The sequence below is a fragment of the Oncorhynchus tshawytscha genome, linkage group LG30 (assembly GCF_018296145.1).
Source record: "Oncorhynchus tshawytscha isolate Ot180627B linkage group LG30, Otsh_v2.0, whole genome shotgun sequence".
NCBI lineage: Eukaryota > Metazoa > Chordata > Actinopteri > Salmoniformes > Salmonidae > Oncorhynchus > Oncorhynchus tshawytscha.
In genome coordinates, this window is record NC_056458.1 from 16,310,991 (window position 1) to 16,330,232 (window position 19,242).

The window sequence follows — 19,242 nt, forward strand, 5'->3', positions numbered from 1 at the left end:
ATATACCACTGGCATATGGGTGTGTTTATATGTGATTGGGGTTTATGTTCTTTAGAACCAGGGAAATGTTCAAAAAAGGAGTTTAACTAAACACCCAACAAAGCAAATCAAATCAGCAGTATTTGCACTTTGACTGACATTATGGTTTCTCTCATTTGCTCAAGCCCTCACTTAGATACTTATCGTACTGTACTTCTCTCATGGAACATAAGTACATTCCATGGCTACCAGACATTTTCTTTTACCTTTTATGAAAGACTTCATAAACCACAAATAACAAAATATTAATATAGAGGCAATAAAGTCAACTTCCCCCTAGAAGTGCCTCCTTCCTTACGCTCTCTAATTACTGAAAGCATCTCCCTCCCCCTGGTCTCCCTAAACCACCGTACTCTCTACTTTATTCCTCATTCAGCCCTCCTTCCCTCTCTCCCTCCCTCCGTCTGTTCTCTAGACAAAGTGGTAGATGGAGATATTTGGAGAATTCCTCAAGCTGACCAAACCAACCCCTTTGGCAGCGGCCCTCTCACTCCCCGTCCTTCTCCCAAATAAGGAGGTACACTTACAGGGGTGAAAAGAGAGAGAAAATAAAAAGATGTGTCATAGAATGAAATAAGAGGACTAGAAGCTCATAGAAAAATCTAGAGAAAAAAAAGTCCATATCCTTTTAAGGCTGTGGTTTCCTCCTCCCCTTCTGTCCCCTCCTCCCCTCTTTCTCTCTCACTCGCTTTTTCTCTTGAATGTGGTGAAGTCATTTAAGACAAACGTGTTTGTTCTTTTTAAGCCGGCACTCCCTGAGAGCAGACTCTGTACTCTGTTGTAAAGGAGACGAGAGGAACTATTTTACACCAGCTCACAGAAACACAAAGCCACTTGCACGCATCTGAACAACTAAAGCTGCTCCCAACTAAACACTGTAAGTACATACCTGGCTCCTTCTTAACACATGTGTCTCTTATTCATACTGTTACATTTCCTGGTGTATCAGACATTGTCAAAATGGTGTCTAGTACTTTCTCTAGCATGCTTGATAAGTTGCTACTGACAGTGTTCTATAGTTTTGGACAGTCTATTTAGGATTACATGGATGAGAGAGAGGGCAAAAAGGCTGTAGACATACTCACATGGGGTACATCTTCATCTTTTTATATTCAGCCTCTAAACACACACACACACACCAGTGGCGGTCGGTGCCGTACTCAAAATAATAATGAGCATGGCCTTATTTCTATTACAGCATATTGGATGACTGTCATTCATATTCCATTCACCCAGCTCAATGTACCATTGATTATTTTAGGGTACTACATGATACTAAACTTTTCCCTAATTCCATCACGAGGTTGCTACAACCTAGCTTATGAATGAAAGTGTACAACATACAACAGGTCGAGAGAAAAATTTGAGGTGACAGACATTGACACATTCAATAATGCCTTGTACACTCTGGCCTGCATCTAGCCATTAGTCCAACAGTTGCATACAAGAGTTTCTATTGGACAATTTCAGGTATGTTTATCCTCGTTTTTTTCCATTTGCTTCCATTTAGAAACATTTTTCAACAGAATCAGCGGAATGAATACACCCCTGATCACATGTAAGCACAGATCACTTTCATGGCAGCCACATTGTATTCCTTCTCACATCTATGCGCGCTCCTCCTCTCACCTTTTCCCCTTCACCTGTGGACTTCAATGAATGTGACCAGGTGAAAAAACCTTTCCAAGACAAACCATCTCATAACCGCTACACACAGCCTTCATCGTTGTCACCATATTAGCTAAAGTAAAATCATAGTCAACATAGCTAATAGAACTAATGAGTTAGTAAACCTACTACAATCATGCAGTACAGTCGGTAAGCAGTTACACCAGCGGGCCTGGTGGCCATAAACTAGTAAAACCAAAAGTTTCCCTTGACTTGGAAGAGTCCCAATGTTGTGTTGGATAGTCATAGCCATTTAGCTAACATAGCATCCCTCTGTTTGAGCCGGGTGTTTGAGTAGGATAAACTAGCTAGCTGCATATGTCAGCTAAGTAAGTGAAAGTCTCCTTCATTTTTTTCTGCATCTCCTTCATTTTTGAATACATTAAGTTGTTCAAAACTGTTCAACCATTGTCTTTCTCTCTCTTTGAGTCGACTACTCACCACATGTTATGCACTGCAGTGCTAGCTAGCTGTAGCTTATGCTTTCAGTACTAGATTAATTTGCTGATCCTTTGATCGGGTGAACAACATGTCAGTTCATGCTGCAAGAGCTCTGATAGGTTGGAGGACGTCCCCTTGAGGACGTCCCCTTGATCATTTCTGTGTAAGTCTATGGAAGGGGTGAGAACCATGAGCCTCCTAGGTTTTGTATTGAAGTCAATGTACCCAGAGGAGGACGGAAGCTAGCTGTCCTCCGGATACACCATGGTGCTACCCTACAGGGTGCTGTTTTAATCCATTATTTGGTGATGTGAATATATTTAGTATAGTTTTATCTAAAAATTATAACTTTTTAAATGTTTCAATAGTATTATTTTTATGAAATTCACTGAGGAAGATGGTCTTCCCTGACTCACACAAATACTGTCCTCTCTCATGCCGTCTCTGCATGGCATGTATCTAATTAATTAATTAATTAATTCCACAATAACAGAATGATGCTGTGACTCAGATTTTTCACTTTTTTTCCCACTTTTTATTTCACTTTTAGTACTTATGCAGATGCAAAGTTTGGTAAAATAATGAAGGTTTGTGCTGTTTGTGCCGTCATTCTGTTACCAAACTTTGCATCTGTTCTACAAGTAAATGTGTTTTTGTAAAATTTTCAGTGGAAATTCTTAAAAGAGGCCTTTGTGCATACAGTTGTATGTTTTGTTTAACTTTGCAAGCATTGGTTTTTGTTTGAGATACATTTTACAGTGAAAAATGTGAGTGTAAGCATCAATTTGTTACCATGGAATTGTCCTCAGTTCATGCGTACAAAAGTCTCTCTTCATTCTGCCCAGAGAGGCTCTATCAGATGGATCCTGTTCACTATCAGATCCTGCATCATCAGATCCTGCTTCTTATCAAGTCCTGCTCTCAGCACTCTCACACACATTCAACTAGCTCGAAGTGTTTAAGGTTCCGAAGTGTTTTCGAAGTGTTTAAGGTTAAGTTTAGGCATTAACTCAGAAATCTTAAGGTTAGGCATTAACTCCGAATGGTTAAGGTAAGCGTTAAGGTTTGGGATAGGCTTAGAACAAAAATCTCAAAACGCCAGATTCAAACTTCCAACCTTTGGAATCAGAAGCAGATGCTGACACCCATCCACCATCCCCTTCCACAACACCCTAGCTAAACCAAAATCTACTTGAAGGTAACAACGCTCACTGTTGCCCCGAGTGGCCGGTTTCCACATCATCTCCCAACGTCGAATACTGACTTGTATCACGGGAGACACACTAGCTACACCCCTTTTTAAAACGGGCAGCTCCATGCAAGACAAATGGAATGATATAGGGACTTTCTTTCTCATGATGTATGTACTGTATCTTTGAGATGAAGAAATGGCTATCTATCTATCTATCTATCTATCTCAACATGCGGTCAGAGAGTGTTGTGTAATACATGGTTCCTCTTCATTCCCTGTCTATCTGCCGGTACCAGACTAGATTAGTGTAGCTGTGGTGTGGGAGTCAAACCTTATACGTGAGGGATGTTTAAGTGTATTCCCTGAAAACACTGTGACATGACATTTACAAGTTGCTTTGGAAACATTGAATGATGGATCTTTTGTGCAGTGACCCGAGTAGCTTTCACACTCTGTTTCACATCCCTGTAATAAAGTCACCTGTAACAGCAATGGTTGAGCCATGTTTGAATGAGGACACAGAGCACATATTGGGTAATAGGAGGTACAAATGGCTTTACAGGCTGAGTAAGGGCAGACTGTTGTTTTGAGAAGCCTGGTCTGAGCCTGTAGCAGAGGGCCTTGTCAGGAGCCAACAGCTCTATCCTGCCCCCCTCCTCCCACTCCATGCATATACAATAGCAGACTATGCTAGCAGCCCTCCTCTCCTTCCTCTTTTCCCTTCCTGGGGAAAAGTGCAGTAAACAGATTTATGAACTCTCAATCACACATGGATGTATTCCGGTTCTTTGACGCAGCACACAGGTTTAACCCAAGGCTTTTCACACAGTTTATAGAACCTGTTAGAAACTTTCTATAAGGTTTGAGTGAGGTTTGGGAAGGTTAGGGGTATCTGTAGTAATCTAACTGCCCCTGCCATTAACCCATAACAGTCCTCATCAGCCAATCAAGAGCCTCCATGTTGAGAAGGCCTGATCCAGCCAGTGATGTGTGTCTGTACTAGTGATGCGTCAATCGCAAACAAACGGTTCTTTTTGAACGTCGGGAACCGAATTACATGAAAAGTCGTTCATTTGGCTCCCTGATTTGCATTCTGTTACTACAGCTTTTTGAGGTCCAGATAACGATTATCTGCAGATAACACATTTTTGTCCAAACACATTTTTGGAGTGTGTAAAAAGAATGGTAGGCCATCTAATAATTTGGTCAGGTAAAAATGTATATGAACTCACGTCACAACCTGAAATAATGGCAGGCATCTATGTAGGCTTTACATTTGCAGTTTTTTTCATGGTTTCAGGTACACGTTTAAGTGCTACTGAACGAAACCAGGTTAGGAGGCAAATTAACGTCTCTTTTTGAACGGAGACAAATGAGCCGGCTCACTGAAAATAGTCGGAATGTCCATCACTACTCTGTACTGAGCTGAAGGCGGATCCTCTCTGGGCATGCTACAACAGTGCTCTGAGGCAGATCATCAGATTGAGAAACAGCCCTTCAGATTGGTTAGAGCAGAATCGGGTATTTATGATGATATTTACAAGAGTTGTTGTCAGGCAATTCCATGGTAAGAGAATGACGTGGAGACTCTGACTTTTCCCTTTAAATGTATGCCAAACAAAAACCATTGATTACAAAGTTAAACAAACCATACAACTCTATGCAAAAGGACTACTTTCAACAATTTCCACAGAAAATCTTACAGAAACACATCTACTCAAAGAACAGTGCGGATGTACAGTTTGGTAACAGAGTGACGGTAAAATCTCCCTCAGTTTTTTTTATGTGATCACATTTTCCCAAAACTCTGTTAAATATCTACTCTGAATTAAGATTCAAAGATGTCTGCAGACAGAATTGGGTGCCAGCTATGTTACGACACCTTGAATTTGAGAAAAAATCTATTCTGGTTATTGAACTACTGTAGGTGAAGTGGATGAACACCCGTTAACAGAATGACATCATGGGTCCCTGATCTGTACTATACAGAGATGCATAATTATGAATGTCATTGTCTTCATGGTGATGCATCAAATCAAATGTTATTTATCACATGCGCCGAACACAACGGGTGCAGACTGTACCGTGAAATGCTTGATGACGAGCCCTTCCCATGATGCATAGTAAAAAATAAATAAATAAGAGGAATAGAATACACAAGATTGAAGCTATATACAGGGAGTACCAGTACCAGATCGATGTGCAGGGGTACGAGGTATTTGAGCTAGATATGTACATAAAGTCAAGGTAAAGTGACTAGGCATCAGGATAGATAAGAATAAGGTATTTGAGGTAGATATGTACATAAAGTCAGGGTAAAGTGACTAGGCATCAGGATAGATAAGAATAAGGTATTTGAGGTAGATATGTACATAAAGGCAGGGAAAAGTGACTAGGCATCAGGATAGATAAGAATAAGGTATTTGAGGTAGATATGTACATAAAGGCAGGGTAAAGTGACTAGGCATCAGGATAGATAATAATAAGGTATTTGAGATAGATATGTACATGAAGGCAGGGTAAAGTGACTAGGCATCAGGATAGATAATAATAAGGTATTTGGGGTAGATATGTACATGAAGGCAGGGTAAAGTGACTAGGCATCAGGATAGATAATAATAAGGTATTTGAGGTAGATATGTACATGAAGGCAGGGTAAAGTGACTAGGCATCAGGATAGATAATAATAAGGTATTTGAGGTAGATATGTACATGAAGGCAGGGTAAAGTGACTAGGCATCAGGATAGATAATAATAAGGTATTTGAGGTAGATATGTACATGAAGGCAGGGTAAAGTGACTAGGCATCAGGATAGATAATAATAAGAGTAAGAATAAAGAACAGATCAGCAGCAGCATATGATGAGTGTGAAAGTGTGTATGTGTGTGTGTTTGCATGTGTCGGTATTCGTGCCTGTCCGTATGTAGTGTACAGTATGCGAATATGTGTGGTTTTTGTGTGTGAGTGTGTATACTGTATAAGGTGTATATATAGTCTTGTGAGTGTGCAGTCTTGTGAGTGGGTCACCATTTAATTAACTACATTGCCTTCCTAAAGTATTCACACCCCTTGACTTTTTCCACATTTTGTTGCGTTACAGCATGAATTTAAAATAGATTACATTGAGATGTTTTTGTCGCTGGCCCACATGCAATAATGTTAAGGTATTGTGTTTTTATGTTTTTAATTATGTTTTTAGAAAATGGTTTTAAATTCATTAAAAAGGAAAAGATGAAAGGTCTCGAGTCAATAAATATTCAACCCCTTTGTTATGGTAAGCCTAACTAAGCTCAGGAGTATACATTTGCTTAACAAGTCACAGAATAAGTTGCATGGACTCTATGTGCAATAATGGTGTTTAACATGATTGTTGAATGACTACCTCATCTCTGTACCCCACACATACAATTATCTGTAAGGTCCCTCAGTCAAGCAGTGAATTTCAAACACAGATACAACCAAAAAGACCAGAGAGGTTTTCCAATGCCTGGCAAAGAAGGTCCCCTATTGGTAGATGGATAAAAAAACAGACATTGAATATCCTTTTAAGCATGGTGAAGTTATTAATGACACTTTGGATGGTGTATCAATACACCCAGTCCCTACAAAGATACAGATGTAGAAAGCTCTTAGAGACTTACCCAGAAAGACTCACAGCTGCCAAAAGTGCCTCTTCAAAGTATTGACTCAGGTGTGTGAATATTTATGTAAATGAGATATTTCTGAATTTTATGTTCAATACATTTGGTTTACATCAGGTTTCCACTTTGTCATTATGGGGTATTGTGTGTAGATGAGTGAGAAAAAAAATATTGAATCTATTTTGACCTCAGGCTGTAACACAAGAATGTGGAATAAGTCAAGGGGTATGAATACTTTCTGAAGGCACTGCATTTAGCAGTTGTATGTCTATTTAGCATTCTTATGGCTTGGGTTAGAAGCTATCTCTGTTGATCTGAAAGCCATTGCTCCGGTACTGTTTGCTAGGCGGTAGCAGAGTGAACAGTATGGCTTAGGTGGCTGAATAAGTACACAAAGGTAGAAACATGTCAAATAATCCGTTGCATGTTTGGGTATTATTCTACACACTGCCTATTATACTAATGAGCTCCGCCCCCAAGCAAGACCCAACCTGTACCAATCATAGACATCTATGTTTCACAAGTTTGGACATCACAGTACAGCACAGCAAAGCATAGTACAGTACACTACAACACAGTCAATTATACTGCACTCTACTCTAGTGTGCTCTACTGTACTGTACTGTCCAAACTTGTGAAACAGATTGGTTCAGATTTGGACTGACCAAATTTTAACTAGCACTACTTTCCAACTTTCAAGGACACCTGGTGTCGGTCGGTGCTGAGAGGGTGATTACAGTGAGGGCTGGTTACAGTAAATGGAAAGAGAGGGGGCTCATGGGTAGGTGTCAGTAAGAGCCAGGAGAGGTGATGTTAACTGCAGAAAAGGAAAGAGGGAGCGGTTGTCCAGACTGTTTTCACACTCTTGCTTTGACCACCAGACGACAGAAAGAGACAGAAAACAGTTATGAGCTGAACGTAACAGTATGCCAGTGGAAGGGAGGACAGTAATGAACTTCCCTTGTAGCCATTTAAGTTGCAGTCATTCTGTTACTGATGTTTGATTTGGTAACAGAATGATGTGTTTTAATCACTTAATAAATCCCAAACCAAATGTTATCAGTCAAAACACTAATGATTTAGTAGGTCTACCTATACGTGTTAATTCTGTTTAATTTCATTACCCTCCCCCATCACGAGGGAGAGAAATTAGAAAACATTTGAAATATATCTGGGTTTTTGGTAACAGAATGACAAGACATTAGGCAATAATTCTTAAACTTACAGAAGGGCAAAAAATTCAGCAAAACTAAATATAATTGTTGGTATTAGTTTGCAGGAGTCTTTACATCAACATTATTGTGCTTAGATGTATTTCTAATACCTTAAAAAAATTATACTAAATGTTTTCTAAGATCACTTTTCCATCTGTTTGACCAGAATTCAAAGCCTTTGCTTATTCCAAATGTTTAGGATGGAAAATGTTTAGAAAAATGTACATATATACAATATATATGCTGTAATTTGTTAAAAAAAATATATAGACCCTGACCATCCACCCTACTCTTGTTTTTGCCTTCAAGATGTACCATCTAAACAGCTGTGAAATATCTTTTCCTTTACCGAAAATATTGTATTTTCAGCTGTTTGAAGCTCGTGTACAAAACCACAAGTAAAAGATGCAAAAATAAACTAGAAATCGGGAAGTATAGAAATAGAGCACATAGAACCAATCTACCACTTCTTAGACTTGTTTTCAATGAGAATGACAGATCTATAACTCATATCGCCCCAAAAGTGACATATTACAGCTTTAAGTAACCTTTCGTCTTACGTAACCAGACCAAATGTAACATATCATACTAATTTGAGTGTCACATCCTGTTACAAACTCTGGTTGTGACATAACTAGTCGGACAGATAAGAGAACAACAGGACCTTCCTCTACATCCCATATAACATATGTAGTAATAACCCTACACTGCTCTGCTTTTCTCTGGGTGCGGAGAGACACTGACATGGAACTATTAGCTCTTATAGCTCTGATCTGGGAGTCATTAGCTACTGGATGACAGCTAGTGAATTAGGATTAGGAAGTAATGCTTTCTCTGTGTTAGAGCTGACCAACATCAATAAATGCTAACAACTGTCACAAACAGTACGGTAGTGCATGCAACCACTCATATTGAGAAACACTTACAAACCTCTTGTGAAAGAATCAAGATAGTTGTGGCCCGGCCAAAACAGAATTATTAACACAATGGATTGCACAAATAAAATGCAAGCATGGCCAATCTGAAATTCTGTCTTGGATTCTATTTTAGACACAATCAATCTTTGTGTGTGTGTGTGTGTGTGTGTGTGTGTGTGTGTGTGTGTGTGTGTGTGTGTGTGTGTGTGTGTGTGTGTGTGTGTGTGTGTGTAAGGCCAGAGAGATCATAGAGGATCTCTCACAGATGTTTCTCTCACTCTGCACAAAAACAGGAAGCAGAGCATTGAGGTGCTTAAGGAAGAGAATGTGCTCTCCAGTTTCACTGTAGTCTGGTTTGCCAGTGCCGTTTCAAACATCACTTACAAGCTCTGTGAAAAAAACAGACGTGTACCTGCATGCTACAGTGTCATATTGGGCCTGTCTTCAAATACAACTATGCTCCTACACACACACACTGACATTGACATATGCACTCAAGCAGTGCCTCCACCTCCTTTCCAAACACAGTATTAAGCCATTATTAAATTGCTTGTCCTTTTCTTTTGCCCGTTGATACCCCTATACAGCACAGGAGGTTGGTGGCACCTTAATTGGGGAGGACGTGCTTGTGGTAATGGCTGGAGCGGAATGAGTGGAATGGTATCAAACACGTGGTTTATATTGTATGTGTTCGCCTTTCCATTTGATCCATTCTAGCCATTCTTATGAACCGTCCCCCTCTTAGCAGCCTCCACTGCTATACAGCCACAAGACCTGATTGAATACTATTGTGATAGCATGAATCAATGTGGTTTGATAACTGATACCTGAATGTTTACTTTACAGGCAGGTAAACAGGAGAGGGGAGGATGTTACTGTTAATTCTAGCTGCTCGTGATAATATTTCTTACTAATATCTCATATGTTTTACTCACCATGCAGCAACATGAGTCATCCTTTGAACAATGTCCTGTTCAGAGGGGATATTCAGTATGCCTCACTTTGAGACATACAGTAAGATCATAAGGTAATTGCGGATGTAGACATTTAGCCTAACAATCTCATCTAGCTAGCATTGTACTCTGTGCATTTACAGACGTTGCATAGTATTGACTGGGGCATAGGGTTTGCCGTTTGCCACAGTGTCCTTTGTTGGGCACTAATACGCAGAAGAATCAAAACACATATCAGAGTGAGTATGTCTATGAAGGTTAACTGTAAAAACTACCCCAGTGAGAAAGGAAGGAAGTGACAGAGGAGAGCCAGCTGGGAGGACTAAGCCAAACAGGATGTAGACAGCAGGGTGTGGCCGGGGAGGACAGGAAGCAGCTAGGAGCCTATGAGAGCAGCAGGCTCACAGAGAGATGACATTAACCTTTGACCCTCAGCTCTGAGATGTTCAGTGATAGTAATGATTCAAGATACCATCACAGGAGCTGAGAATTTTCAATTCTACAGTCCAAGAATTAGGTCTAGATTTGAAGTCTCCATCTTGTGGTCTGTACTATGGCCATGTTTATTTTTAATTTTTTAAAATTTAACCAGGTAAAATCAGTTAAGAACAAATCCTTATTCACAATGACGGCCTACCCCAGCCAAACCCTCCCCTAACTCAGACGACGCTGGGCCAATTGTGTGCCGCTCTATAGGACTCCCGATCATGGCCGGTTGAGATACAGCCCAGGATCGAACCAGAGTCTGTGGTGACGCCTCTAGCACTGAGATGCAGTGCCTTTAGACCGCTGCGCCACTCGGGAGACCCCACTACTATGTGCCCCCCTAGCATAGTAGTCTTCAAGTTGGTAGGCATTTAGGGTCTCTGTTATAAGTTCTGAACTCCAGATCAGATCAGAGAGCCTGACAAATATATCTGCACACATACACACACACAGACAGAGAAAGAGATCATCAGACTGTGATTACAGACCTATTTGTGTTGGCTCAGGGCCAGTTTTGAGGGTGTCGGCAGGCCAGGGACATGAATGTGAGTCCTGTTCCATCTATTAAGTGTCCCTGTTGAGCCAAGACAAAACCAAAAATAGTTACACTGCCACTGTTACACATATAGACAACCTATCACAGTATTCATGGAATTCTCTATGTGAGGAAGTTGCTCCTCACCTACAGACATTTCTGGTTTATCATATTTACGCAAAGTATATATATTTCGTCAAGTTATTTATTTAAGATCAAGTTGTGTTTTGTGTATGTATTTATTCAGTCAGTCACTTCCACAGTTCTACGTTTACTTGTCCACCATATCAAACCTCTACAGCAAATTGTGGTCATGTGTTTAATCATTTCTTTATTTATAATGGCTAAGCAGTAATGATGTGGCTAACTGACACAGCTGATTTCATCCCTGGTAATTAGGTCACCTGCTATTTAAATAGGTGTGCCCAAATTGTTTTCACTAGGTTGTATTGTAACCCAGGTGAGCCATGGTTTTAAGCTGCCGATGCATTAGGGTTCTACCTCGCTCTGGAAAGCATGTTTAATGGTTTAAAACATATATTTGACCTTTATTTAACTAGGCAAGTCAGTTAAGAACATTCTTATTGTGTTGAAATATGATACCTTTGAACAGTTATTCAATCTTTAAAGCTGTTTAAGGAGTAATATCTTGTATGATGTGTATATATGTGTATATTATGTAGGCTGTTGTGATTGTTTGGACCCCAGTAAGTAAGCAGCAGCTAATGGGGATCCTAATAAATCTTACCACTGTGGGTTAGAGTAAGGCCAATTATTTTACACTGTTAGATACTTTGTCTTTACCTTTTATGTTAGCTTCTATGGAATTCAAGTGTATGGAATTGTCAATACCACCTACAACAAAGAGAACGCACCAATGTTTGCCTGCCCTATCTGAAACAATCTCTCTCCTTGCAGGAACAGTCATGGCAAACAAAGGTCCCTCCTACGGTCTGAGCCGTGAGGTGCAGAGTAAGATCGATAAGAAGTATGACCAGGATCTAGAGGAGAGGCTGACCGAGTGGATCATCGCCCAGTGTGGAGCCGGAGTGGGCCAACCCGAGGCAGGCAAGACTGGTTGGCAGAACTGGCTCAAGGACGGATGTGTGAGTGCTTCTTTCTCATACCTTGTGGATGTGGGAGGGGGGGTGGAGGTTGCTGTCTGCTTGAATTTGTCTGCCAGTCTTGCACAGGTAGTGAATACCCTCTCCCTGTCTCCCCCTCTCCAGGTGCTGTGTGAGCTGATAAACAGCCTGTCCAGTGGGAACAAGCCCATCAGGAAGATCCAGAGCTCAGGCATGGCCTTCAAACAGATGGAACAGATCTCCCAGTTCCTCAACGCGGCTGAGAAGTACGGCATCACCAAGACCGACATGTTCCAGACAGTCGACCTCTGGGAGGGTATGTACATCCAGCCAGCTGCTGTCAGCTGTACCCTCCCACATTACACCAAATACACATCACGTCAATCCTCAGTTCAACTAGCTGCTCTACAGAGCATTTAAAATACTATTGCTGCTTATTCACCATGTCTAAAGGTGCTACATTCATTGTTTCATAGAATATGCTGCACAGTAGTTGCATTCCCTCTTACTAAAGTGTATTAATGTCTACTGTGAATTCATGCCTGCAGGGAAAGACCTGGCTGCTGTCCAGAGGACCCTGATGGCCCTGGGAAACCTGGCTGTCACCAGGGACGATGGGACTTACCGTGGCGACCCCAACTGGTTCCATAAGTGAGTCAGAACCTCCTTGTCCTGTCATTAAACTGATCTCAAAGGGAAACGTTTGCTTACATGAACAGTGACTATAAATGTAGTGTGGTGTACATGACGGTTTCTGTCTGCAGGAAATCGATGGAGAACAGACGTGATTTCTCAGAGGACCAGCTGAATGAAGGCAAGAGCGTCATCGGCCTGCAGATGGGCACCAATAAGGGGGCGTCTCAGGCTGGCATGACAGGGTATGGGCGACCCAGGCAGATCCTAAACAACAACCCCTAAAACCATGACAATGCCCTGTCACCCCACACCTCAGTACATTCCTCCCTCTCTGGGCCAGTCACTGAAGACAGAAGCTCTCTAACTCAAATGGGAGAGACTAAAAAAAAAAAAAACGTGTAAGACCAAACCGGGACTATAAAACATACTCCTACACTCAAACCTAGTGACCAAAGTCTGTAAAATCATGTTTTATTGACTGTCGACTAGACATGGCTACATAACAAACAGACATTTCATTTAGATTCTGCTTTTAAAACGGCACTCTGATGGTAGTAAGTCTAAATGTTGGGTTTGTACTGGGAAAGAGGCTGTCAATAATAAAGATGTTAGGCCACCTTTCAAGAGCTCTGTAATTCTTGTATGTTGATTCTGAAATAAAGTTCAGTTTAATTTGAAAAATGCTTCTCATTCTTTACAACGCATTGATACCAAAGATCCACACTGCAAGATGACTCATGGAAAATATAAACTCAACATTGTAAAGTTTTGGTACAATGTTTCATGAGCTGAAATAAAGGCTTCCAGAAATGTTACATTTTCAAAGCTTATTTCTCATTTTGTGCACATGTTTACAGCATTGTTAGCATTCCTACATTGCCAAGATAATCCATCCACCTGACAGGTGTGGTATATAAAGAAGCTGATTAAACAATGATCATTACACAGGTGCACCTTGTGCTGGAGACATGGCCACTTTAAAATGTGCAGTTTTGTCACAACACATGTCAAGTTTGAGGGAGTGTGCAACTGCCATGCTGACTGCAGGAATGTCCAGCAGCGCTGTTGCCAGAATTGAATAATTTCTATACCATAAGCTGCCTCCAATGCTATTTATAAAGAATTTGGCAGTAAGACCATAGACCACGTGTAACCATGCCAGCCCAGGACCTCATCTGGTTTTACCTGTGGGATTGTCTGCAACAAGCCACCTGGACAGGAGTATTTCTGTCTGTAATAATGCCTTTTTGTGGGGAAAAACTCATTCTGATTGGCTGGGCCTCTGCCATAGATTAGGTTAGGGCCTAACAAATGTATTTCAATTGATAGATTTCCTTATGAACTCTAACTCGGTAAAATCTTTGAAATTGTTACATGTCGCGTTTTATATTTTTGTTCAGTATAGTTAGACCGGGATTTTGTGGTTTATTTATATACCGGTATATACATTGAGGTTAGGACAGTTGCTGTAGGCTATTCAAAATGATTTGTACAGTCGGATGAGAAAGTACAGAACTAATATGCAGCATAGTAACATACTTTTATCCATATTTTTTGAAACTGCACTGTTTAGGGGCTCGTAAGTAAGCATTTCACTGTAAGGTCTACCTGTTGTATTTGGCGCATGTGACTAAAACATTTTGATTGGATAAGGCCTAGTTTAAATGAAATCCAACTCTCTTTGCCATCTAACCCTGCTGCAGCCGGTTGGTCATTACAGGAGAACTCTAGGATCTTTGGCGGGGCCCTTTCTCCACACTCCTGGAGATATAGGTATGTGATAGGGAAAGACTATTACAAAAAAATGAAAATCAGACGAGTATGGTGGGAGGGAGAGGTATCGGCTGGCTGGATTCTTTAACTGCTGATACTAAGTCTTTCTGACAGGGCACACTAACCCTGACTGCCAGCACACAGATTATTTTCTAACTGACAGTGAGGCAGGGAGAGAGGAAGAGGGACAACAGGAGTGAGGGGAGGGATTCAGTGGAGGAGTATTACCCTTCCCTCTCCTGCCAAGGATTTGTTTATACTGTGTTCAGCTTGAGTGCCGACTAAGCTGTTCAGCATGATGTTAGGAAGAAAGGCCAGGGACAGAGAAAAGGAGGTTGGGAACAGGAAAGGTTAGGTGGGATAAGACCGGGAGAGAAAGAAAGGGAGATGGAAGAGATGGTGAAGAGAGGGAACATGAGGATACTTAGGGCATACATGGTGTCAGATAGGGAGAGTGAATGGAGATGAATAAGAGTGATAGCTCTCTACATGGTGTCAGATAGGGAGAGTGAATGGAGATGTATAAGAGTGATAGCTCTCTCTACATGGTGTCAGATAGGGAGAGTGAATAGAGATGTATAAGAGTGATAGCTCTCACATGGTGTCAGATAGGGAGAGTGAATGGAGATGTATAAGAGTGATAGCTCTATATGGTGTCAGATAGGGAGTGAATGGAGATGAATAAGAGTGATAGCTCTCTACATGGTGTCAGATAGAGAGTGAATGGAGATGTATAAGAGTGATAGCTCTCTACATGGTGTCAGATATGGAGAGTGAATGGAGATGTATAAGAGTGATAGCTCTCTCTACATGGTGTCAGATAGGGAGAGTGAATGGAGATGTATAAGAGTGATAGCTCTCTACATGGTGTCAGATAGGAGAGAATGGAGATGTATAAGAGTGATAGCTCTCTCTACATGGTGTCAGATAGGGAGAGTGAATGGAGATGTATAAGAGTGATAGCTCTCTCTACATGGTGTCAGATAGGGAGAGTGAATGGAGATGTATAAGAGTGATAGCTCTCTCTACATGGTGTCAGATAGGGAGAGTGAATAGAGATGTATAAGAGTGATAGCTCTCTACATGGTGTCAGATAGGGAGAGTGAATGGAGATGTATAAGAGTGATAGCTCTCTCTACATGGTGTCAGATAGGGAGAGTGAATAGAGATGTATAAGAGTGATAGCTCTCTACATGGTGTCAGATTGGGAGAGTGAATGGAGATGTATAAGAGTGATAGCTCTCTCTACATGGTGTCAGATAGGGAGAGTGAATAGAGATGTATAAGAGTGATAGCTCTCTACATGGTGTCAGATAGGGAGAGTGAATAGAGATGTATAAGAGTGATAGCTCTCTACATGGTGTCAGATAGGGAGAGTGAATAGAGATGTATAAGAGTGATAGCTCTCTCTACATGGTGTCAGATAGGGAGAGTGAATGGAGATGTATAAGAGTGATAGCTCTCTACATGGTGTCAGATAGGGAGAGTGAATAGAGATGTATAAGAGTGATAGCTCTCTACATGGTGTCAGAGATGGAGAGTGAATAGAGATGTATAAGAGTGATAGCTCTCTACATGGTGTCAGATAGGGAGAGTGAATAGAGATGTATAAGAGTGATAGCTCTCTCTACATGGTGTCAGATAGGGAGAGTGAATATAGATGTATAAGAGATGCTATGGTGTCAGATAGTGAGAGTGAATAGAGATGTATAAGAGTGATAGCTCTCTCTACATGGTGTCAGATAGGGAGAGTGAATGGAGATGTATAAGAGTGATAGCTCTCTCTACATGGTGTCAGATAGGGAGAGTGAATGGAGATGTATAAGAGTGATAGCTCTCTCTACATTGGGGTACAGTGTCTGGAATCAGAGAACATTTCCTAAAAAGGACTGATCACAGCAGGGGGAGGTCAGAGAGAGGGACCACCTCTCATTCTTTCTTTCCATTTCTTAGAGATGGCATGTATACACACAGTAACACAGTGTGGGGAATACAGTCTTACCACCTCTGACCAGCTAAACAATATCAGCTAACCTCATATCAACTCTGATCTGGCTGGAGACACACACACAACTGGATCAGCTCTCAGTTCAAAAAGAAAGGACATTTTCATACTGCCCCTATTCTCCAGCCAATCTAAATGAAAGGTTCACAGTGTTCTCAGAGGTTCTAGAAATGAGGAGGGAATATAGAAGGTGAGATGAGGTACAATGTAGAAAGGGAGGCACAAGAGGTTGCTGGCACCTTAATTGTGGAGGATGGGCTCGTGGTAATGGCTGGAGTGGAATAAGTAGAGTGGTATCACATGGTTTGATACCATTCCATTTGCTCCGTTCCAGATATTATTATGAGCCGTCCTCCCCTCAGCAGCCTCCCCTGAAAGGAGGTGTATGTGTCCCAGAGCTGTGTGCCAAACAGTGGCGTCAACCACATCTGCTAATAATCCATGAATACAATAGCAGTAAAGGACACAGTGTGATCCACTGTAAAACCATTAAACCTCTGAATAGCATACGATGCTATGCCCTAGTAGTAGACGAAGAGATCTATGTTTCCGCCAAAGTACACACACTTTCTCGAACATAAATATGTTTTGACGTGTTTACCATAGAAACAAAGTGAGGCATATATAGCGGTGTGACCTATTCCCTCTAGCTGCGGTAGAAAGTAACAGTAGGTGTGAACTAACTGGTGAAGTGAGGTGAGGTGACAGAAAGGATATATGAGATGTTTCAGTTTTCTGTCTGATTGAGAAACACACCAATCATGTCAAATCAAATCAAATCAATTTTATTTGTCACATGCACCGAATACAACAGGTGTAGGTAGACCTTACCATGAAATGCTGACTTACAAACCCTTAACCAACAATGCAGTTTTAAGAAAAATACGTGTTAAGTAAAAAATAAGAAATAAAAGCACAAATAATTAAACAGCAGCAGTAAAATAACAATAGTCGGGCTGTATACAGCTATATACATGTCCTGACTCTTTCTCTGACTGCGGAATGGTGGCAACGTTTTGAAGATTGGGTCGGTTTTCCTGGTTCTCTCTGTGATGTCATCATTATACTGACCTCAACGCTCCCGCCTCACAGTGGGAGGGCAGTGCAGTGGGGAGCCTGGGAAGACATTAGTAGAGGTGGGATGGAGGCGGGGGTCCTGTACAGCTGTAATGAGGTATTATTAGGATTATAAAAAGGTGTGAAAACTGAAAGTGTATGTGGATAAGACTGTAATTGAAGAGGGAGGCGTCTGGGTGGAGTGTACAAAGTTTATATTATGACCCAGCCAAAGACAGTGTCCACGATATCAGTGTCACTCTCACACACCCTCGCAGCCCATTACATCATCAGACATGGTTTGATCACCAGGGAAACAGCAAACAACAGTAAGCAAAGCAGTCATCTCTTCCTTCCTTCCTTCCTCCTCTCCTTCCTTCCTTTCTCTGGTGATGACTATCAGCATTTGTTTTTAGCCTATCACAGCAGAACGCGTATGTTACCCGTGGGGTGGGTGGCTTTAGGGTCATTAAATATTGTGTGGATGAAGGGCGGGTAGGTGGCGGGAGAGTTGAATACAGAGAAAACAATACCTTAAAAATCCATAAATGTATCATTCTTGTGCAATTTATATCTGTAAGCCACATTGAGGTTTTTCTTTCATTATTTTAGGCTGTCTGGCATTAGTGCTTGTGCTTAAACTTAAGCTTTAGGGCCTAACCAAAAATATTTATAACTAACTCAATATAGACCAGAGCCTGTCGTTTTCAATGGGAGCAAATTAATCATAGTGGTCAGAACAAGCAAGGAGGTGGGCAGAGCCAAGTACGAGCTAGTGAGATCCTATTTGTGCATTCTAGCATTTATTTTCATATTTTCATTAGGGAACGCATACTCTGTGAAGTGTGCATGTAGTTATTGCACATGCACACTTCACAGAGTATGCATTCCCTAATGAAAATATGCAATTTGCCCTTGCACTCCTTCAACACAACACAATTTATTTTTAAATTTGGCAAATGTACAGTACCAGTCAAAAGTTTGAACACACCTACTCATTCAAGGGTTTTTCTTTATTTGTACTATTTTCTACATTGTAGAATAATAGTGAAGACATCAAAACTATAAAATAGCATATGGAATCATGTAACCAAAAAAGTGTCAAACAAATCTAAATATATTTAGATTCTTCAAAGTAGCCACCCTTTGCACACTCTTGGCATTCTCTCAACCAGCTTCATTAGGTAGTCACCTGGAATGCATTTCAATTATCAGGTGTTAAAAGTTAATTTGTGGAATTTCTTTCCTTCTTAATGCATTTGAGCCAATCAGTTATGTTGTGACAAGGTAGAGGTGGTATAGAGAAGATTTGAAAAATAGAATAATAATGGCGCCGGAGGAGATGGATGACCTTCTATGTCCCCTAACCAATTGTGTTATTGTGTGTTTTTCACGTTATTTGTGACTTATTTTGTACATAATGTTTCTGCCACCATCTCGTATGACCAAAAAGAGCTTCTAGATATCAGGACAGCGATTACTCACCTCGTACTGGACGAAGATTTTTTCATTAACGAGTTGGATACGAAGGATTTACTTCAGATGCCCGACAAGGCCCTCCTTCCCGTCATTCGCAGGAGAAAGAGACGGGGATAATGGG

The 19,242-nt window shown here is 41.0% G+C and overlaps 1 protein-coding gene across 1 annotated transcript; it reads left to right on the forward strand.

Moving 5' to 3' along the window:
- Nucleotides 1–738: 738 nt before the first annotated feature.
- Nucleotides 739–13,489, forward strand: LOC112236565 (transgelin-2). The gene is made up of 5 exons (XM_024405156.2): nt 739–916; nt 12,006–12,193; nt 12,317–12,488; nt 12,721–12,823; nt 12,937–13,489. Exons 2-5 carry the CDS (start codon nt 12,014–12,016, stop codon nt 13,088–13,090), a joined length of 609 nt encoding a protein of 202 aa, XP_024260924.1. The 5' UTR covers nt 739–916; nt 12,006–12,013; the 3' UTR covers nt 13,091–13,489.
- Nucleotides 13,490–19,242: the final 5,753 nt, after the last annotated feature.